This window comes from Egretta garzetta, unplaced genomic scaffold (genome assembly GCF_000687185.1).
Source record: "Egretta garzetta isolate BGI_Z169 unplaced genomic scaffold, ASM68718v1 scaffold291, whole genome shotgun sequence".
NCBI classification, from domain to species: Eukaryota; Metazoa; Chordata; class Aves; order Pelecaniformes; family Ardeidae; genus Egretta; species Egretta garzetta.
The window spans coordinates 2,230,907-2,252,932 of NW_009258783.1; the positions used below are offsets into that span (position 1 = coordinate 2,230,907).

At 49.2% G+C, this 22,026-nt stretch overlaps 1 protein-coding gene across 1 annotated transcript in view; it reads right to left on the reverse strand.

Annotated features, from left to right (window-relative positions):
* Positions 1 to 39: 39 nt before the first annotated feature.
* The window catches only part of FRMD4A (FERM domain containing 4A), a 185,939-nt gene continuing 163,952 nt past the window's right edge, over positions 40 to 22,026 (reverse strand). Inside the window, exons 15-23 of the mRNA XM_035889183.1 lie at positions 19,506 to 19,639; positions 16,099 to 16,221; positions 12,078 to 12,306; positions 10,804 to 10,860; positions 10,071 to 10,308; positions 9,490 to 9,654; positions 6,690 to 7,549; positions 4,101 to 4,197; positions 40 to 518 (exon numbers count right to left, since the gene is read on the reverse strand). Of these exons, the coding sequence (XP_035745076.1) occupies positions 416 to 518; positions 4,101 to 4,197; positions 6,690 to 7,549; positions 9,490 to 9,654; positions 10,071 to 10,308; positions 10,804 to 10,860; positions 12,078 to 12,306; positions 16,099 to 16,221; positions 19,506 to 19,639 (2,006 nt within the window). The 3' untranslated portion in view covers positions 40 to 415. The remainder of the gene's footprint in view (positions 519 to 4,100; positions 4,198 to 6,689; positions 7,550 to 9,489; positions 9,655 to 10,070; positions 10,309 to 10,803; positions 10,861 to 12,077; positions 12,307 to 16,098; positions 16,222 to 19,505; positions 19,640 to 22,026) is intronic.

The window sequence follows — 22,026 nt, forward strand, 5'->3', positions numbered from 1 at the left end:
GCTTAAACTAATGCTCTGTTGGCTTCAGGTCGCGGGTGATGGAAATCTTACTGGTGTTACGTGCCACAGAACAGAAAGATTTGATGCAAGCCTTGAAAGGCTTCCACCGTTTCAAAGGAAAATCAATTTTTAAATTGCTGACTGACTATTAGGATGGCTGCTCATCCGCACCCGCTGCCCCGCGGGCCGTGGGAGGGACGCGCAGCAGTCTGGCGGTGGGATGCGCTGCGGTCCGTCGCTGTCGTGGTGGGTGTCTCGGGGCCAGTGTTCTGTAAATGTCATCTTGAATTGCATCGTGAGAAAAGTGCTTAGAGTGGAAGCTGGTGCTGGGTGACAGTGCGTCTGGGGAAGGCAAATGAGAGGCAGTGAGGTGATCTCAGAATGGCATTGATGTGATTAACTTGAGGTCAGGGGTTCACACTAGAGTCCCAGGCTTGGCTTTTTCCTGCCCATACCACTGGACATCTGCTAATTCTGGATAGAGGGGAGAATCCAGGAAACAGCTATCATTGTAGGTCCTGCAGGAGGAAGGAAACTTCATTAGGACAATGAGGGCTCCTGCGAAGTTCAGCCATGGGCATAAAACATGGTGTTATGGGTGGGGAGGAAGGTGGGATATTCACACGCTGCAGGTTTGGGGTGGGCTCGGCATGCAGCACCCTGCCTTCACCCAGTTTGCTCTTGCCCAGCAGTCCCACTCCCCCAGCAGCCCTCCTGGCGCGAGGAGGCAGGAGAAAGCCAAGCTCCGGCAGCCTCTCCAGAGTTTTGGATGATGCTTGGATGGCCACAAGCAGAGCTGTTGTGTTTTCAGCCCACCGCTGGCCAGTGGCAGGGGCTTTGTGAAGGGGATGTGCTATGAGAGAGCAAAGCGGCTGCTGGAGGGGGAGAGCTTGTGGCCAACCCCTCCAGCTGTGTCCATCCCACCGCCCTGGGACCACGCCTGCCTCCGCTTTCTGGGTGTGTGGCCTTTGCTTGCAGGGGTGCCGCAGCACTGCTCTGCCTCGCCTACGGTCTTGCTTTCCTGCCCGGTAGTAAGCTGGGGTTGAGAGCCTTTTAATGGGATGCTCTCAGGGAGCAAGTCTGCAGAGCAGCCCTCCTGGCTGTAGACTGCAGTACCTGGTGGGAACGTGGGAGGAGGAAGAGGAGGGTGGTGCTTTCCTGGAGCACTTCTGCTCCAGGCAGAGGCTCGTGCATCACCTGGCGATCCCAGAGTTAGGTGGCTTTCCAGGGATGAGCTAGGAAGCGACAAGTGAGAGGGTGCCAGGTCCAATGTGGAAAGGACCGGGTTTTGTCATAGGTAGCCTAGCCCTCATCTTGCGGCACCTCTCTTGACAAGCTACTGCTTCTTTTGCTGCATGGCTTTTTGTTTGCTTGCACAGAGCAGACGAGATGGTCTATGGGATTCTTTCTTTGCTGTTTGTCTTAAAGCTCCAATTGGGATTGGCTCCTGGCTTAGTCTGTGGAGCTGCTTGCCAGAGGAAAACCCTGAGGTCAAATCTTGTTGATATTTTGAAAAATGACTGCTGTATCTGCAGAGTAATATCCAGAATTGATGTCCCTCCCTCACACTAGAGCTTGTCTTGAGGCCAGAAGTGGGGGATGCATTTTCTATCTGTTTACTGTGGGATTCTCACTCCTTCCTCAGCTCCCTCCCCGCCTCGCAGGATGGACCTCGAATCTGATGCAGTCCAGCAGTTCCTGCTTCCTCTGTCCCGGTTTCCCTGGGACGGGTGTCTGGGAGGAACCTGAGCAAGGGCATCACCGTCTGCATGTTAAAGAGCCTTTTGTTTCCCAGCTCTGTGCTGGAGTATGGAGGTTTATGGGTTATCACTAGAAAGCTGGGCTTGAAATACTTGACAGATGCCAGCTGTGAATGGTTGTAGGTTCAAATGAGAGTGTCAGACAGCGACAGCAGTTTAATTAAAATAGAAATACTCTGAGGGTTTTTTTGTTCCCTCCTCCCTCTGTCTTCCCACAGGAACGAGCCCAGGATTGCTCCTCATTCCATGAAACCTCCCTGCTGCTACCAGCCTCTGCTTCACAGCTCTGCTCTGTGGGAGGGAAGGAGGAGAAAGGGGTGCTCGGTGCCAGGGCTGGAGCACTGCCGGCTGCTCAGCCGGGGTCCCCTCCGGCCCCCAGTTACCCGAGCTCATCTCCCCGCCACACTGCTCCCAGGCTCTCCCCGCAGCACTTTGCCCACACTGCTTCGACATGTCCCCAGCCACAAATTTGTCGCTATTGCCTGCTCTCTGTGCCCGTTCAACCTCTGCATGAATGCGGGGCTGGCCCAAAGTCCTCTTTCACAGGGGAAAGTGCCACAGCTGCAAACTTGCTGAAAAGGCACAGAGAGGGCCTGGAGATGCTTTCAAGTTGTTCTTCCAAGAGCTGAAGGAAGCCTTGTGGCCAAAGAAACAGTCAGACAATTAACAGGGCTGCTCCTCTGGGACAGCGGGATGCCGGTTATTCGCACTGTGTTCACAGACTGTAAGGCAGAAGGATGAAAGAACAAAACGTTCCCTTACTATACCTCTATTCATCAGTACTTTGGTGGGTTGGAGACTGAGACTCATCCATAGTGGGTGAGTTGTCTGTTGCTTCTCTGAACAAAGGAGAGCAAAAAAGGAGGAAAGAGGAGAGAGGAAATGTTAAAGAAAAGAAGTGACACAGACATTGTTACGAGCTTATTAATCCAGTGGGGAAACAAGTTGATGAATCATCTTTAGAAAAAGTTAGTGACACAAAAACATGTTGGGGACAGCTGTCAATCTTTTGAGTCGCGCTGGAAGGGCGCAGCCTGCTCCTGCAGCAGGGGACTCTGTGTTGTGCATCTGATGGCAAACTTGAGCTGCTCCTGCTGTAGTGCTACCTAGGCCTTGGGTGGTATGCTCAGGCATGAAATAAGCACTGATTTGCCTCCAGTTCTTTTTGCACTGGTTGTTGGTGCAGGGCCTAAGCTATAAATCTGAGTAACTCCACTTTCACCAGCTGAGAATTTGGCTTGATGCATTTTTGCTCTGCGAGACAGGGTGCAGGAGTTTTCCTGAATGGAAAAATAAGAAAAGTTGGGATTTTCCAGACGGATTTCTCAGCTGGCTGCTCACCAGTTTTACTTCTGATCATCATGGAGATATTTAGAGGAGTTAGGATTGGGTTGGGGCTGAGGCCAAGATGTGAGTCCAGATTTATCCTGTAACAGTGGCCATTCCAGCGTACAGTAAAGCTTAGCTGCCCTTCTGCCTGTCTTGCGATCCCTTGACTTTTTGTGAAATGGGACCAGGAACATTCTCCTGTTCTAAAGCAGGAAGCATATGCAAAGACCATGTGAGGGTGGATGTCAAATGTCTGAATTTAAAATCCAAGGTAGGCCTAAGGGGGTTGTGATTATGGTTTTCCTCATCTCCATTTTAAAGTGCAGTCACAAGCTGGAGTAAAACCAGAGGTCAAACTTGGTCATAGGTGACCAGAAGAAATTAAAGAGCATGAGATTTTCCAGTGGCTGCACACTGAAATGTTTGCAAAGTTACTGGTCCCAATTCACAACTCAGGGGATGGTCTCTGTTTTCCTACTCTAGGGCCTACAGTATTTTGAGGACTGTAGTCTGAAACTTTCTAGCTGATCTCACCAAACTCAATTTAGATGCAAAAATCTGGGACGTGCTGAGTTAGATGAGATCTGGAAATTATCTTTATTTCATGTGGCAGGACTGAGTTACAGGAGATTGCTAGAGAATACCCGTGGGAGCTTGCAAAAGGCTTTTTGTGAGGTAGGGGGTTCCAGGAGTAAACAAAGAGGTGCCAAAGAACCCAGTTCCTGTATTTACATGAGACAAAGGAGACTGTCCAAGCAGGAAGAACCTTCAAGGCTTCTTTCTCTGTGGATCTGGCACTGCTTAGAGCAGTGCTGCTGGGTGTGGATGGCACTGCCAAACTACAGCCCCACCACTATGAGAGCATGGGTGGGAGGCTGGAAACGGCATAGGCTGTTGAGCACCCAGAAAATGCTCCCCGTACCTGTGCTCGCCCTTTGCACGTGTGCAGGGAGGTTTTTCTCATGGCACGGAGCAAGGTGAATTCTCTAACCTGATCCCACAGACACTCACCCAGTCTGCCATGTGAGAATGTGGTGGGGACTGCCCGGCGGCGTGGCTGCTAGTTCACTCGATGGTGTTGAACTCCTCTGGCTGTGAGGTAAGGCAGCTGAAAAACAACCAAAGGGTGGAGAAAAATAACCGGTGAGGTGAGGGCACAAGGGTCAGGCTGGTTCAGAAGCATCAGCTGGTCAGACCAGCAGAAACATGTCCTGCTGTGAGTAAACACAGCCTGGGAGCCAGACCTCATCCTGTTCCTGGATGGCTGCGCCCAGACGCAGCGCAGGAGCAGCCAGCTTGGTGCTGACGTTGCTGCGTGTCACGGGCCGGATCCATCCTTAGCTCTGCAGGAATCCTTTTGTTTCAGCCCAGCCTCCAGCTGAATACAACAACCTGGACTCTCTCGAGCCCTGCCTGGGAAACATCGCATCTCTCCCATCACGAAAGCTAATTGGCTTTGCTGCTGCCTGGATGGTGGGGCCCAGCCTTGCATCTCCAGGGGACCTGAACTGGAGGAGCCCACCATCAGGCTCAGCCTCCTGCTTCCAGGGGTGGTGGGAGATGCTCAGTGTCCCTAGGGGTCAGAGCTGGCACTGGCGAGAGTCTGGAAAAATACACTGCTTCAGGTGCAAAGGAGGAAGACAGCTCTGAAGATTTCAAAAGCTACAGCTACCTTTCACTGTGCATCTGTAATAAACAAGTTGGGCTTTGCTGACCCTACTACTGTGGGACGAAAGGAAGGTTTAGCTTATTTCAATGAAGAAAGAAGCAAGCTGAACTAAAAATGTACCATTGGCAGTGGTTCTCGGGGGAGTTTCCCTGGTGAGAGTCCAGCTAAGAAATCCACCTGACTGTTCTTTTTTCCTCCTCAAGTCCATACAGCACTGACCCTCCGAATTTAATCTGTGCCAAGAAGTATGATCCTCTTTGAAGGACAACATGAAGTCCAACTGACCTATCAGCTAGGGCTAATCAGCTAAAATGATGGATATTTCTATGTGGCAACCCCTTCTGTACTGTTAAATTCTTTAGCTGCTGCCAAATGATACTTCAAGAGAAAAACAAATTTTAATCTGCTCCTTGGAGCCGACAGCCCCTGAGGTCAGTATCCTCCCACAGCTGTAATTGGGAGCTGACTCTGAACACAAACACAATCTATGCTGCCAACTGGTCACGACAAACTGTGATTACTGAGCGCGCTTGCCCCTGTGCTGCCCAGATACCACATTTAGATGTAAAGCCCCGGCTGGGTAGGGGAATGGACTGACTGACGACAGTTTTTACGTGCTCTCCCCCCAACCTCACCACTTTCCTTTTTAGATTACCTAACTGACCTGGGATCGTTTCGAAAGCTAAGCAAGGCAAAGCTTTTCAATGTTCCAGCACTTTGTGTTGCTGGGTGTCGCTTAATCAAAGGGGGGAAAAGAGATTTTTCAGGGGAGACACAGGACGGTTCCAGCAGCTACTTGCTGTGTCTTGGTCCACATTTGGGCCTCCTGCAAGTGTTGGTGTCACACATAAATCAGCCTCTTCTCAGGCAACTGTTGGTGGCCCATGAGGAGCCTGGTGTCAAACCACCTCTCTGACTCCACGCTGCAGTCAGCAGTAAATACAAAGCCCCACTGGTGTCAGCATGGTGGTCACCGTGGAGCAGGCGTGATGCTGGGATGTCAGAAAGCCAATGGCCAGCACTGGTCTGCTCAGGGAGGCCACGAGCAAGGCTGGAGCAATGGTGTCTCCCACATAAAGCCTGAGGCATGTGGAAGGGTGGGGATGGACACAGTGCAAACTGATTAACCAGCAATCCCATCCACGCGGGGCTGGATTCAGGTTTAGATCAAGGACTTGCTAAATCCAAGCTGGCTTGTCCAGCAGTGACTGATGGCCAGGAAATATTTAACCTTGGACTGTTTCATAACACATAGTGGCCTCCTCAGTTTAATGAATGTGACTGTTTTCTTACCATTTAATATTAACAGCACAGAGGAGTGCAAAGCTCTGTACATGACAGAGAAGCATAATAATTCACAAACCTAAGCACTCCGAATATCAGGATATTATCAGCACAGCTACTGGAGCTGCATGGGAAAACCAAGACTCAGCAGCGCACAAAGATGTCATCGCTCAAACATTTTCACAGGGGGCGGAGGGGGTGGGATGCTCCCCACTTAACCTTTCTTATGCTTTTGGTGTTTCGCTGAGGACATGCATTCTCCTGGTCTGTGCTGAGCCCCCGCTTGCTTCATTGCTCTCCTCGCTGTGATTACTAAGAGTGACCCCCCCACCGCAGTTTCTCCACATTCGGCCCAACTGCACTCTGAGGAAAGACCTGGTAACAATGGGGCTTCAGTTCCTCCCTGTCTTTTGAGACCATCATTGCAAAGTGATGATTTCCATGGAAAAAAATTCTTACCCGATGAGTGTCTCAGACAAGGCTCACCCCACGGCGTTACGCTTACAGGCTTGGTGAGCAGCATGCGAAGGCCAGGTAATGCGCTACGGTCTGGCACTGCTCTCCAGTTGGGGTGTAACGCCTGGCACGGAAGCAGGCTGCATGAAGCCCCCATCCCTCTCACCCCTTTGCCCGGGACTGTCTCTCACCTGATGTTGCTTTACACATCTGAGGCATTCTCGTGACCCGGCTGTGTGCCACAAAGGTGCTTTGCGAAGATGTGCTGTACTGGGAGCTGCTGTCTGAGGAAGTGGAGCTCGTGTGCGAGAGGCGGCTGTGCTCCTTGTGGGAGGCCGTGGACCGCTGGTACCAGAGCCGCAGCTCGTCCGACACGGCAGTCCTACCCGAGCCTTTCTCGTGGCCCTCCCTGCCCAGAGATGGAGTCCTTATGATTTGAGAGCGGGAGGGGGTGAGCCTGACAGAGTCCACTTCATCCCCGTGCCAGTTCTCCTTAAACATCCCCCCCGCTGTGTAGGAATTGGAGGTTTTGAATTGTGCTTTCACGCTGTAGTGTCCCTCCTGGTCGTTCTCCAAGCTCCGCACCACCACGGGTGTGGAGCTGCCCTCGATGTACAGGGGATACTCTTTGATCCTGTACTGGGAGGAGGGTTGGCTCTGGCTGTGCAGGTAGACGCGGTGGTGCCCCGTCCCATTCCTCGCAGCCAGGTTGGGCATACTCCCTGAATTAGAAGAGACCAGGTTGCCCGCCGATTTGTGCCTTTGCCTCTGTCGCTCTCTGGCTTTTGATGGGGAGTCCTCTGCCAGGGTGGAGTAGTTGGGGTTCATCTGAGCAGGGTAGTAGTGCTCAGAGCTGGAATGGCTGGTGCAGGAAGAGCAGTCATCCATGGGGTCAGAGCCGTTACTGCTACGAGTCCTTGGGGTGTAGAAATCAGGGCTCCCTGTCTCATTTTCTGAGCCGAGGAGCTTGCCTTGCGACTCCAAACTGGAGCTCCGGTGTCTAAAGTGCTGAGCTAAGCTGTGCAGTCTGGTTGGGCTGATGTCTACTGACCTGCAAGTACCAGGAAAAAAATCCAGGCTAGTAAATCAACAGGACAAACCACTGCCCATCCCCTTCTGCACACAAGGCCAGCTTCACAGGCAAGGGCCTATGAGGGCACTGAAAACCTGGACCCCTCCAGCACTGCGCGGGGCTGTCAGCTGCAAAGCAACCTGCTTCCCCACTGCAGGGTTTGGGGTGACTGGGTCCTACTCCTGTTCCTCTCCAGTCTCCTTGGTGGTGGCATTCAGTCTGCAGCACCACATGGGACACAAACCCTTTCCCAGCCCAATTCCACTGTGGTTTGCCGCCCTGGGATAGACCCAGTCTCAAGAGCAAAACCTGGGGACCTCAAGCCCCGCTCTGCTGGTGCAGCCCTATGGCAGAGTGGTTTGAATCAGCACCATCCCTGTGCTACCAGCTTTACCTTGCTCCAGCTCTGCAAATCCCAAGACCTCAAAGGTGGTGGGATTCCCTTGCAAGTGGCCTGTGAATGCCCTGCACAGGTACAATCCACCTGGTGCCAGACAGACAGACAGACTGCCCATACTTAGACCAGAAGGCAGTGATTTCTCCACTGGCCTTTGAAAAAAGTCGCCTCTGTCAAGCAGCTAGGTTTTACCAGGGCCCAGCCGTGGGTAGCACATGTAGGACTGTCAGGAGGTGACAGCCCTTCAGGCAAACACCCGGAATAGCAAGTTTTCAAGGCTCGATTCATGGCCAAGTCTGGGTGGTCTCCATTCACCCCGGCTGTTTGGAGAGCTTCAGCCATCCGTTCAAGGAGCAGGAAAACCCTGCGACGAGCCACACACCCGCATGACAGATGGCCAAGGCCAGGGCATGAAGTTCATGAATGAGCCACAGACTGAGCAATAGTTATTTCAAACACCCAAACAGCCCCTACCCGCTCAAGGCCACTTCTCAAGCCCTGTGCCAGGCTCATTTCTCATGAAGCTTGGCTCCAGTGTTAACAAACACTGCACTCTTGAAAGGTACTGAGCCCAGAACCTGCAACAAACTTAACCCAGGGCCTTAATGCCTTGTATTGTCTCTGCCCGAGCCTGATGTCTTGGCATGACTTTTGATTTATGCTGAGCTAAATGATGTTAGTGCTGCCCCTTGGGGCAGGATACCTAACAGCACACAGCTTTGGCTCAGCTCTGCTTCCTGCAGTGCCCATGGAGTTTGCCACGAGAGTGAAATAGCAATGAAGCTGAACAATTTGAAAAAAAACCTGCTGAAAATGGGAGTCAAATTGGGCCACATCAAATTGGATCCTTGAGTGGATTGCTTTATACAGGCTCTCTTTCCAGATAGATAAGATCACACATGTGCAGACATTTTATCTACCAGAGAGAATTAACACTACCCAACATTTTGTATCAGACAGGAAACAACATGTTATCTCCAGCTGGATCTATGGAATCACAGAATGGCAAGGGTTGGAAGGGACCTCGGGAGATCATCTAGTCCAACCCTCCTGCTAAAGCAGGTTCTCCTAGAGCAGGTTGCACAGGACTTTGTCCAGGCAGGCTTTGAATATCTCCAGAGAAGGAGACTCCACAGCTCCCCTGGGCAGCCTGTGCCAGTGCTCGGTCACCCTCAAAGTAAATTTACTGCAGAATTCAGCAGTAGCACCACATCCCTTTTAAAAGTGGCACGGGGTTTGTAGCGCCTATAAACAGTCCCTGAGATGAAAGGTCCCAGCAGAAGAAAAGCTTGATCATTTTGAGAGGGAGACGAAGGGCAGGATCACATTTATCTGAAGTGATTTCAGGATCTTGGTTCAGGAGAGATTCCCTCCTGGCAACACTACTTGAGCCTCTGATGTGAACAGGACTGGTTTGTGTCCTTTCCTGAACTGGGAATTAATTAATATCCTGGGGTAAGGATAACACAAAGAATATTTACTTCAGAGTAAGCAAGGTGAGACTGGAGCCAGGAAGACTTACCGCGTGGAGTGGACGTAGTGCGGACTGCGTACCCGTAGATCCGGCGTTGATGGCATGCTGGACTGGGAGTTCCAGTGGGGAAGGCTCCGGATGGGGCTGTTCTGCAGTGAGCTGCTCCCTCCTGCCTCGGCACAGCTCCCAGTGCTGGGGAACCGCTTGTGACTGCTGCAGAGCAAACACCCCGCTTCAGTTCCCGGGCAGGAATTTGGGGAAGGGGCTCCCACATCTCTTTACAGATCTCAGGCACATGTCTGTGATCTCATGGGGGTGAGCGGGAGTTGGGTCAGCTGCTGCTCTGAGCTGCTTGTGCTTCTGCCGTAGCCAGAGGTCAAGGCCAAGCCCTGTCAAAGCCCTCAGATGACCCACCATCCTTCCTTTCTAAACATTTTTTAAAATAACATTGAGATACCAAGCAGCAGTCATGTGGCTGCAGCCTATTTTTAAGACATGCCTATTGGCCAAAACACCTAAAAGTCTCCTTTTGGTAAGGGACAGCTTTGTAAATTTTGAAAGGGCTCTCACCTGTCCCTCCTGAAAGCAGAGGGTATCTCTGTGATGGAGCTTCAAGATAACTGACTCACCTGGAATGACTGTGTGAGGAGCGTTTCTTGACCTTCTCATAGGGTTCATCCAAGGATGACTCGCTCCACATCTTGGGTTTGATGGGGGACTTGTCATAGTCATTGCGGTGGTAATGCATTTGGCGGAGGCCTTCCAGCGACTGCGGAGGAGGAGGCCTGTTGTGCAAGGGTGGCCGGGGAGGGAGTCCTTTGTGTGGGGACTGGAGAGGGGATATTGTGCTGGTGACCTGAGAATCATCTGTGCAGAGAAGAAGGGAGAGAGGTGATGGCTGTGTGATACCTCCAAAGGCAGCACAACCCCGGGGGACACCATCACACCTCCAGAGCCTGCTTCCTTACCCTGTTTCCCCTGGTTGCATTCAGGAGCAACCTGAAAACCCGACTTTCAGAAGTGCACTGGCTGACATTCCCATTTGGGGAGGGAATGGCCAGCAAGAGCGTGTGATAGATTTAAACAATTGAAACATTAAAAGAAAATAAGGGGGCAGTCTAGGACTGTCTTTTGAAAGAATTCAGAGCAGCAGCCGCAGCAATACTCAACTGTTCCAGGCCTGATGTCTGACTACAAGTTAGAGTCAGGGGAAACCGCCCTCAGTCCAGAGCGGTTTTGGTACTAGGAATTTTGGGTGGATTATTACACAGAACAGTTCCTCCATTTTGAGTCTCAATCAAGAGTTCACACATACTTCCCCGTTTCCTTTCTGCCCTCTAGAACATATAGCAGCCAACATACCATCCTCGAGAACAAGGGCATCCGAGAGGGAGCTGTCTTCGCTGGCAATGTTTCCTTCTGAGGGGAAGAAAATATAAAGATGGTCAGATGGTCCCAAGAATCGCAGTGACCGAGTGCTGAACTGTACCATGATCTTCCATCCACTGAGTCTGAGCCGTAAGCAGTCACTCACATCTTCCTCCTCACATAGCCAAGAGGCAAGATTCCTATGAATAACTGACTCAGCCCGCTCTCAGTCTCAGAGGGCCGAGCTGCAGACCAGGTCTCTCACTAGCAGTCTGCCTTTCAAGGGGCTGCTAACTCTTTTCAATTAATGGGGATTAAGACTGAGTCACTACAGAGAGCTGAGATCCCCAGAGGATGAAAATGGCATTGTGCCATTAGCAAGATTTTTATCTTGAGCCTTAAGGACTCTGGGTTTGATCTCTGCCTTCTTAAAATGATCAACCTACTGCTAACTAAAGGCCCACACTAGGTACCAGTTTTGTGTAATTCAGGGAAATGCTTTCTGAGCATTCTCTGTAGCAGCAAGAGAAGCTCTCACGTCCTTGGTGTGCACACATCTGAGCTGCCTGTCCTATCCCATGTCCTCACAGCTGTCTGTTATCCCTGACTGCGGTGCAACTTGGTACCCAGGTCACAAATGCAGCAGCTCTAATCTCAGTTCCTGCTACAAAGGCACAGAGAAAAGCTCTGCAAGTCAAACGGAAAGGGCAAAATCAGCAAGGGAGAAAGAACCACAGCAGAAAGTTAATGGATTTCATGAAAAACCAATCAACAACCCAGTAAACCATAAAGTGCCCTGAGAATTACATTGTAAAAAAAAAGAAAAAGAAAAAAGCATTTGAACACAGCAATGACACTGCTACCACTTTGATTTTACAGATGCCTTTCAGCTAGAGAGCTCACCCCAATCTGCTAACATTAATTACATTTGTACAGCACCACTCTGGAGGAGACGTTAACAGAGCGATTTTATAGGTGAACAAAGGAGTCACAGTCTGCTTTGCTGACACGCTTATAATTTACAGCGTGCCACAGCTTCTTGTGCTGTGAACCAGCACGTCCCTAATGCACGGCACGCAGCCCAGACACCCATCTGACAGCACGCTGGTACAGGAGAGGACAACCTAACTGCCAGCACCCATGGAGTCAGGAGAGGGAAGAGGAGGGAGGGGAAATCTGTGCCTCAAGCCCCAAGTTCAAGGCAAGAATTTTGCTCCCTGCCCTCCACAGACCTTTCAGCAATGCCGTGGGCGCTGAGCCCTACTTACCCTCTATGATCAGGGAGGCTCTCTGGGTTGGCTTCTTTCCAGATTTGATGCGATACTCATTGATGGCATTTTCGATCTCCTGCAGTTTCTTCAGGGCATTCAGGTAGGATGTCTTCCTCTGTTTCTTCAGCTTTTTGCTGACGTTTGGGTCACTCGCCAGGCGCCGGGCAGCCTCTGTGATCTGGGACTGAATGGCAAACTCCCTCTCCAGGCGCTCCAGCTCTGCCTCCTGGGGAAAGGCAAGTGGATTCTGGCTACCACCAAACTCTCCCAGCCCAGCTATGGGGAAGCTCCCCATGAAACTGGCCGGTGGCCTCCAACCAAGGCTCTCCATCAGCAAAATGTCCACAATCACAATGCTCTCGCTGTCTCAGGGCCTCTCTGAGAGTGCCCATCTCACCTTCATCTGCTCACACAAGTACCTGGGAGCACAACTGGTGGAAGGGATGACCCATGCAAGGAGGACATGTGTGCTCCAGCCCTAACCCTGCTGTGCTGTTTGGCTTTTCATGCGATTCAATATGGCCTAGCTCAGCAGTGCTCTACTGCTGACACATTTGTCCTTTTACACCCATCTTATGGGTAACACCTTGTCCTGGTTTTGGCTGGGATAGAGTTAATTTTCTTCATAGTAGCTAGCATAGTGCTGTGTTTTGGATTTAGTACCAGAAGAATGTTGATAACACTCTGATGTTTTTAGTTGTTGCCAACTAGTACTCAGACTACTCAAGGACTTTTTGAGCTTCTCCTGCTCGGCCAGGTGCATAACAAGCTGGGAGTACAGCACAGCTAGGACAGCTAACCCAAACTGACCAAAGGGCTATTCCATACCATATAATGTCATGCTCGGGGGGGTTAGTTCGGTCGGTTGGTCGGTTGCGGGCAGAATGGTCGCAGCTCGGGCTGTGTGATCGTGGCTTGGGGGGAGTGATCGCTGCTCAGGACGGGCTGGGCATCGGTCAGCGGGTGGTGAGCAATTGCATTGTGCATCACTTGTTTTATATATATTCTGTATATTCTCTTTCGATTATTATTATCACTATTGTTATTCTTCTCTCTTATTAAACTGTCTCTATCTCAACCCACGGGTCTTACTTTTTTTTCCCCCTTTTCTCTGATTCTCTCCCACATCCCACAGAGGGAGGGGGGGGAGTGAGCGAGCGGCTGCGTGGTGCTTAGTTGCCAGCCGGGTTAAACCACGACACACCTGCCTCCCACCTCCTCCTCCTTCTCCCTGTTTCCTATCTCTGTATTTGAGCCCCATTTAGATATCAGTGCTATGTATTGATGCAAAGCTACAGCTTTAACCTTCTTGACAGGTTTGCTTGGCACCCACCAAACTCTTTGGAGCAAAAAAGCCAAAGATGGGCTAATCCCTCCCTGGTGTATGGCTGTCAAAATCCAGGGGAGAATATGTGTTGAAGTAATTATGGGCTGCTGCAACTGATTGCACCAGAAAATTGTCTCCTCGAGTTACAAGCCAGGAGGGTGATTTCAGAGCGAGCAGTGTGTAACAGCAATCTTCCTGTATGCCAAAAGGACTAGTGTCTCCAACATTAGCCCTTGCAGGGTCTCAGCTGAGTTTTTAAATGCAACCAGGTGTACCTTGGAAGCTACCTACTAGTCTTTAGTTAGCCTCCAAAGTCAAAGGATTTAGGCCAATTTATGCCAATGCAGAAGCTGATATGGAGCTTCCTAGCCTGCACTGGGACCCCAAGCTGTGCGGTATTTGCTCATCTGCAACACACCTGGATACCTTCCCCAGCTCAATAGAGTTTTTGGTATTAGTTTGGTAGGAAGGGGAACACAGTACATGTCAAATGAGAGAAAAAATTACCAGCTTTTTTACTTCTAGTGAATGGTGGGAGTTCAGATTGCAAGCACTGTCAGCCATATATTCATGGAGATCCCCATTACGCAAATTCAAACTCTTTCTCTTCATTTAGCAGTGGCGTATGTGGCAAGAGCTGGTGCAGTGGGAATTAATATGACTGAAGTCATTCTCTGAAGTTTTTATTCTGGGCTTCTGGCTTAATAAAAAATCTTTGCTGTCAGTAGTGAGTCAGCATTGCCTTAAATCCATAATTATAATTTCCCTCACTTTACTGAAGACTGAACCCACCCCCCATCTTTTTAACAGATCCCTTTTTGCTTTGAAGAGTTTCTAAGCTCCATCAGCGCCAAACTTACTAAAAGTGAATTTGACACCACAGAGTTTTAAGGCCTGGAACCTGGTTCACCGCCTTCTGGCAAAATCCTTCCCAGAGTCAGGAATTATGGAACAGGCAGAGGTGATTACCAAAAAATACAATAGGACCCTTCCCTGCAAGTCTTTCTCTGACAAAGCTCTTACTAAAGGTATGGAGAGTTTGATGCAAGCTGTCATTTCAGACCTTCACAGGTTCAGTTCTAAATAATTCAGTATATCTTAGAAAAATCATATTCATTTTCCCTCTGGCCATAATTGTCTATTTTCTTCCAGTGAGGCCTCTATAAATAAAGCCTCAGAAAATGAGGGCTATCATCTGCCTTCAGATGGAAGTGCCTTGCTTCAGGTCCTTGCCACAGTTGGTAATATCAGCCCTGGATTTACGTGACTGAAGGATTATTACACCTTTTGTTTTAAATTGAGTTTCTAGTGTTTGCACTTGCTGAAAAGCGCATGAAAATCATCACAGGCCTCTCTAAATGCTCTCAAACTGGCAGCCAAATAAATACAGCTCAACATCATTCTTCGAGAACAGAAATTTATGGTTTTCAACACAGTCTTAAAAGTTTGACAGATGAAAAGGGCGGTGGAGAAAAGCTGAGTCAGCATGTTTGGATGGCTGATGCCAAAAGGCAGAGTGCCTGCAATGGGGAGGAACTGCTTCACCTCCACGCTCTCCCCACCTAACCCTGCCACTGGAGTAAGGAGATTCCTCACCCGCTGGCTGCAAAAGCTGCATTGTAACAGTAAGATCAGGGAAGCAGGAGATCAGGTTGTAACTGAGCAGCCAACAGACTGCAGGGGTTTTAGGAGTAACTCAGCTAAGCCGTGCTTCCCTTTGAAAAGCTTAATTAAATGTCCTAGTTCATGAATATTTGACTGCGGTGGAATTCCTCTCCCAGGCTCCATTGAGAACAAAACTAAAGAGCTCCAGCTGTTTATTTTTTCAGCAGAAGGAAAATGCCAACAAAATGACAAACAGTTAATTCCCTGGCTGAACAGAGCCTTAAACCGCACAGTCACACCAGCTTCGGTCTCTCCTCTTACAAAAATAAAAAGGAAACTCAAGACTGGAATATACACAAGTGTCTTGAGACAAATGCGTCTCTGCAGACAATAGCTTTTCTGTGAATCCGGTCCCGCCTTACAGCTGCTGCAGGCCTGTTTTCACAGCCACGGTTCAGGGCACTGACCCAGCACATTGTGGGAGCAAGGGAAGAGAACAAACACTCCCTGGCAAATGTAGACAAACATAATTCCAGCTCCCCATAGGTAGGGACGAAGGCTCTTTTGTTTAAGGACTGGGGAGCAAAATGCTTTCATCTTGCTGTTGCATGGCTAAGATGGATAATTGTGATGCTTTTCTCCCCGTTACAGGAGATCTGAATTTGGATTGCTACTGAAGCGGAAAGCAAGTGGCTGTTTGCAAGAACAACACAGGACAGCACAGGGCTCAGATGGCTCGGGGGCTCCTGATGTGCTCCTTACTGACACAAGTCACTGCCCTTGGTCACCAGAGTGCTTGGACTCTCATGGTCCAGTTGGTCACCCAGGCTGTTTTTGTTACCTCTAGCAAAGCCAGGGCTGAACTTTGAGGGTTTAACCTTTACTCCGAGTATGAACTTAAGGGCACCAACTCTCTCGCTGCTTCCCTGTTCTGATGGATATTAAAAAAAAAAGGCACCGTGACCAACTACAGTCATTTAAAGCAAAAACCACTGTAAGACTGATGGTTCCTATGTGATGCACGCTGGACATCTTAAGAGACCTGAGGTAGGGACACGGGGCTGGAAGGGAAGGGTGCAGCCTTACCTCTCCCTTAGGCAGGATTTTCTGCTCATCCAATTTAAAGGCAGTTCCGATTCTTCTCCTTACAATAGGTGGCTCCTCCCCAGGATCTAGGGGGTATTCTCGTGGCAGCTTTCCTGTGAGCTCCTGTAAGCAGAAAATTCTGTTAGTCATCCGGGAAATCCTACAGCAGAGCAAAGCACACCACCACTCTTGAACTGTGACTGTAAAATGACATATCCAGTTCAGCCAGCTGACAAACATACAGGAGAGCACCCAGCTCTGCAAACTCGTCCCAGGACCTGACACAGAGGGTGGGGAACTTTTCTTTAGCCTGTGTATGCATACAGATTTTTGTGGCCTGCCCGGGGTAGGTCTGTAGGTGGTGCCCATCCCTAGGGCGTTGGGGCCTGAGGCTGAAAAGACTACAGCACACACCACTTTCATCTCTGCCACAGGGTGAGCAGGAAAGAAGAGCTGCTATCATCTGCTGAGCCGCTTCTGAGAAGGGGGTGAACAGATCCAAGAGTCTTCACGCAGGATGCAGGTCTGCTGAGTCAGAAAGCCCCACTGGCAACAGCCATGCAGGTTATGACCTGCACAGAAAAACATTCCCACCTGATTCATGATGTGTCTGAGAGGAATGCAGTGAAAATGGCCACTAAAAGCAGTGCCTGGTACCTCATTACCTGTCTGATAACACTTCATGTATCAGAGCCCTTTCCAAACCCTGGTGATGTCATGGGCAGCTTTGGAGCAATAGTAGATGATGCTTTGTCAGAGTGATGGGGTCATTTGCAAAGATTTGTTCAAAATCTGAAGGAAAACCCACAGAACTGAGGAGTATGTGGAACACAGGAAGCAGCAAGCGCTGCATCAGTTAATGCTGTGGGTTTTTTTTCCCTGGACTACACAATACAGCCACACATATCTGAATTGAAGGCATTCAAATGCCTACAGAAAAAGGCAGGAGCCTCACTATGAGCACAGCCTGACTCCTTGTACTCAAAAGTCTGCCCACGAAGGACAAAAGGCTTTTGTGTTCCTTAGCATCAGCCTTGAGAGGATCCAGCTGGCAAAGTAACCTAAATCATCTGAATCCCAAAGAACAGCAGCTGACCTTAATGCGAGTGTGCAGCTCAGGCCCCTGCCTGCCCCGGCCTCTCCCCTGCTCCCTAACGGGGTTTTTCTTTCTACTTTTTTCAGGTCACTAGGAAACAAGGACCCGGCCTTTTCAAATCCTTCCTTTAAGCAGTTCCCAGCAAAATGGGTTTGCAGTGAAGCTCTGTACCGACATGCACAACCCCCTTTTGCGAGAGGCACTGTTGCAGTCTCAGGAGTCCCATTCTGCATTGCCCCTCCAGCCCCGTGGGGTTATTTCAGCGTTTCTTCTGTAATGTGTTCCTTCTAGCATCATGTGGCTCTAGGCACTGCATCAAGACACAGATTCCTGTATCCTTTCCCAAGGGAAAAAAGGATATTTTCTTTATAACCCCTAACTTAATATGAAGCAGGAAATTAATGTGGGCTACCATGCTGCCTCCATAAACTGAAAAGTATTCACAGGCACAGTCCTGAAATATAATCTAAATTAATAAGTAACTGGAGTAGTGATGGCCTGAAGTAACCTGATGCCACTGTTATGACTGGCTCTGGCCATGCTTATTTCATTATGCCCCCACTTTTAACCCGTTTTTATCTCCTGGTTTGCTGCCTTCTTCCTCTGTTTTGGCCATTCCCATGCCAAAGCAGAAAGGATGAAGGGCAGACTGAGAGGAAATACTTCCTAGTGGAGGCTGCTGATGGATGAGCTGTAGAGTTGCAAGACAGGGTCAGATTCCAAGTGTCCATCAACTGCCTCTCCTGGATCATCTACAGAAAGCACGAACACTTTCTACCAGCTCTTAAGGTGCTGACAGATGGGCTCTGTTCAGCCTTGCTGCAGCACGTTATGGAGATATTGCTCCTTACCGCTGGCTCCATGCCCCAGTGGGAGCTTTTGCCTGCATCCCGGTTGCTCACGAAGTGGCTGAGGCTGCACTGCAGATGGGGCTGGGGTTAAAGTGAAGGCACTGGCCGGTGAGCTCCTGCAGCTGCGGCACAGGCACATCTTCCCCTGCATGCCTGCTGCTGCATGGCATCACTCATCAGCAGTAAGGCAGTGTTAGCTTAGGGTGGGAAATTCCTCCAGGGCAAGTAGAGCCCTCCAGTCCTTGTCCATCAGCCCCCGAAGAGTGTGTGACTGCTTCCTGCCGATGATCTTAGCTCTCTACTGGATGGACTTATGAGACTGGATCTGGTCCTGCGACCTTTATCAGCATGAGTTGTTTGCTTAAGTAAACCAGGACCTCCCAGGTGGGAAAGGGTTGCTCATGTGGAGTAAGGGATGAGAACTGGGGCAGCAGAGACTTCTGCTGACTTTCTTTGTTGAGAGGTATTTTACACAACTTATTCTTCTTGGCATTAAAACTATAGACTAATTGAAACAAAGCACAATGAGAGCTAAATCAGTGACCTATTTCCTCCATCTTTGTCAAAGGCGAGATACACATCAAACATTAAGCAACAACTGGACGATATCGGTGCCACTGTCCACAGCCAGCTTCCTGTTGTGTTACACATCACAATTTGTTGTTAAATTCAAATTTCAGGCCTGGTAAACAAAGGAGATTGCTGAATGACCCAAGTGTATGCTGCTGCTAATCTCCACACACATGTGCAGCAGGACTGTGACTTCCCCAAATGTTAAACTGATCTCTAAACTGGCCTCCTGTGTAATCCAAGAAGGAACTGGAAAGTGAGTGGAAGGTTATGAGATGAGTTCCTGAGTTATCCTGCATGTCCTGGGCTGACCACAGTCGTTCCTCTTCACAAGGTCCACCACCACACTGCCACTCCTCTCCAGCAGTGCCAGAACTTACTGGATGGAGGGAGCCTACATGGAGCAGATGAGACCTTGTGTGCTGTACATAAGAGTGTGCTGGGAGTAGACAAGCATGTAAGGTCAGGCCTGCTCCAAGAAGAAAGTGTATGAGCCTGGGGTTTTTTTAGCTAATGAAGTCAAAAGGACAGCCTTCCTGCACCTTTTAGGTAGCTGCATATTCCCACCAAAGTCAGTAAGAAGCCTGGCTGAATGCACCTTAAACACCATTTCAAACAGCAGACATAGATGCTGAGCAACCTCCTAGCCCCAAGCCAGCTGGGTACCCAACGGACATGGGGTCCCTTTCTTTGGGGGGGAAGTGTCCTGTGACATTGCAATCTGGAGTTGAAACAGCTGGACCTTCCTGAGGCCTTTGTACAATGGGCTTTGCAAGAGGTGACTGTGGAAGGGATCTCTTCTCCTGACTCCACACCACCTCCAAACAACAAGCATGCTATAACAATGCAAGCAACAAAGTGTTACAGATTATAAAATATCCATTGCCTACCGCTTCTCGGAGACACAGTTTCTTTAGCTCTTCTAAGCGTTGGCGCAGTGTCTCTTCCAAAGCTTCTTGCCTGGATTTCAGTGCAGCCAGCATGTCTTTCTTGGCAGACTGAGAACTATCTGACTCTTGGGAACCTATCAATAAACAATGATTTCACTAGGCCAGCTGACAGCAGAATACACATCTGGAGTGCTTGTAATTTTACCAAAGCCTGGATGCAGTCCTTCCAAAAGAAATCAGACTATGACATGAAGCAGGTGTTACCCAGTCATGTTTGTTTACGGCAAATTCTTAATGTTTAAGCTAACAGACAGAGATTGGACAGTGGGGCACACAAAGACATTTGTCATAGATAGCCAGAAAAAATAAAGGCAACAAAATTATTCATGTAAAGATCCTAGAAAAGAAAGACATACCATTCCCATGGAAATTCTCAATGTTTACAAAGCCCAGGAGATGCATTTTGGGGAAATTAAGACTAGGAGAAACCATTTGACAATACAGCCTACTTCTTAAGAACTGCAATTATGCCAGTAACAAAAATTTAATTTCATCCACTTACAGTGCCTGTTTTATGAAAGAATGTAATGGAACAAAATTACCTAGCAGGATTCCTGTAAAACACACCAAGAGAACAATAACCCATAAGTCCTCCTGGGATAGTAGCTGTTTCTTGTGAAGACGTAGGTCAAGATATTTAAACTGGATGTGCAAATGGCTTGACTTTTCAAGTGGCAATTACCCAGCAACTTCCACTGAAGTAAGTCCATGCATTAAGTCAGACTCTGTTGCTCAGATGTCCTGACAGCATTTGTAACTTCAGCTCTTTAAGGGAACTTATTAATGGGGTTCCTGATTTTATTTTGGTTTGGGATGGCAGATCAATTGCTATCCAAGATCTAGCATCTCAAAGAAGGGGCAACATTGTTTCCACCATTTCTGGGTCCCCAACTTGAGCAGCTGATTTTTCAGGATGTGCTTAGCATTCACCCTCTTTAATGCACCTCTGGGCTCAGGGATGAGTTTATAGTGAAGTCACTACTTTGCTCTCATCCCCTTGTTTGCATAAGCTGAGTGCATCCTTTCATCACAAAGTAAGGTCGTGAAGGTTATGGCCATGCTGTGAGATGAAAAGCAAACTCAGGAAGGGGTAAACACCATCTCTACAGGCTTTTCACTCATCTCACTGGCTGGGGGTCAGCTACAGCTGTAGTTCAAAGCATCCACCTTAGATTTATGGAAAGCTGAGTTCTGGTATCAGTCAGCAGGAGCGTCCCACGTCTGTCCACAGATGACACTGAGAGCTATAGCTCCACACACGCTGAAGCTCTGCCCCACGCACAGCTCTGGAGCTCAGCCTAAGTCTGCATCTAATCCCTTTTTATAAACTCCATAGTGGGTCTTGAGCTGGGCTAAACAAACAGGGCTGCTGTGGCTAAGGGGTTACTGTTGCCTCAACAGAAGTGTCTAGGTGATCAAAGATACCTGAGATGTCTTCCATGGGGTAGCAGATAGGATACAGAACCCTGCGAGACCCACACTCTTTTGAACTGGCAGTAGGATACTCTAACCCACCTAAAATGGCACAAGACACCTACATTTAGACAGCTGGATTGTGCCCAGTGCTTTGTAGGGACTTCTTGTGGGGTAGGTTTATGCCTGCAGAAAAGCCTTTGACTGGGCAATGCTTTCAAGGGCGTTCCTCCTAGTTCTCAGTGGTTCCTCTATGGTCTTAGCACTCGCTACCCCAAGGTGACTCTATTGGGCTCTCCTGCCCCTCTAGAGCAATTGCACAGAGACAGCAGACCTTTATCATCTGCAGGAGTCAGGTACAACAGGATGCTACATGGAGTTTTCTGTGCACCTGTAGGATGGGGGTGAGGTGGGGCTTCCAGATTTGCAGCTTGGCCTCCAAGCCTACAGTTAAGACACTCAGCCCAAGGAGCATGAAAATGTTGCTTCCACTTCACAGAGCTCTGGAATGAACCTGGGAAACATTCTTCATTTTGGCAGCAAAATAGAGTAAAATTTGTGCTTTCAGCTTCATCTTTCATTGCTACTATTCCAGCAGACCATTAAAGCTAAACTGAAAGAGAACTGAGGCGACCCATGCCATGAAACAGTTCTGCACTGGCCCAGGGGGAGATGAGAATCTCACAGATCTTTCCCACCATTATTTTCTGCAGTTTTCATACAGGAAGACAGCTGGCACTTATTCTGTGAAGCGCCACCCCCCTTTGTTACACCTTTTATTGGGCTATCCTGGAGTGGGGGAGGTGGAAAAACGGCTCTCTAAAGATCAGCCAGGTTGAGCATCATCATATAAAGAAGGACAACCTCATGGTAAGATGTTTGTTTAGTTGCTGTAGTCATCCTCCTTTCATTTGGGTCTGCCCTCATAGAGCAACTAAACTCAATTCTGCCAACACATCTGTGCTGCAGGAACTTGATGGGATCTTTTAGAGAAGCCTTGTATTTGCACTGGCAGGGAAAGCCCTCTCTAGCATTTAGCAATTCTTAA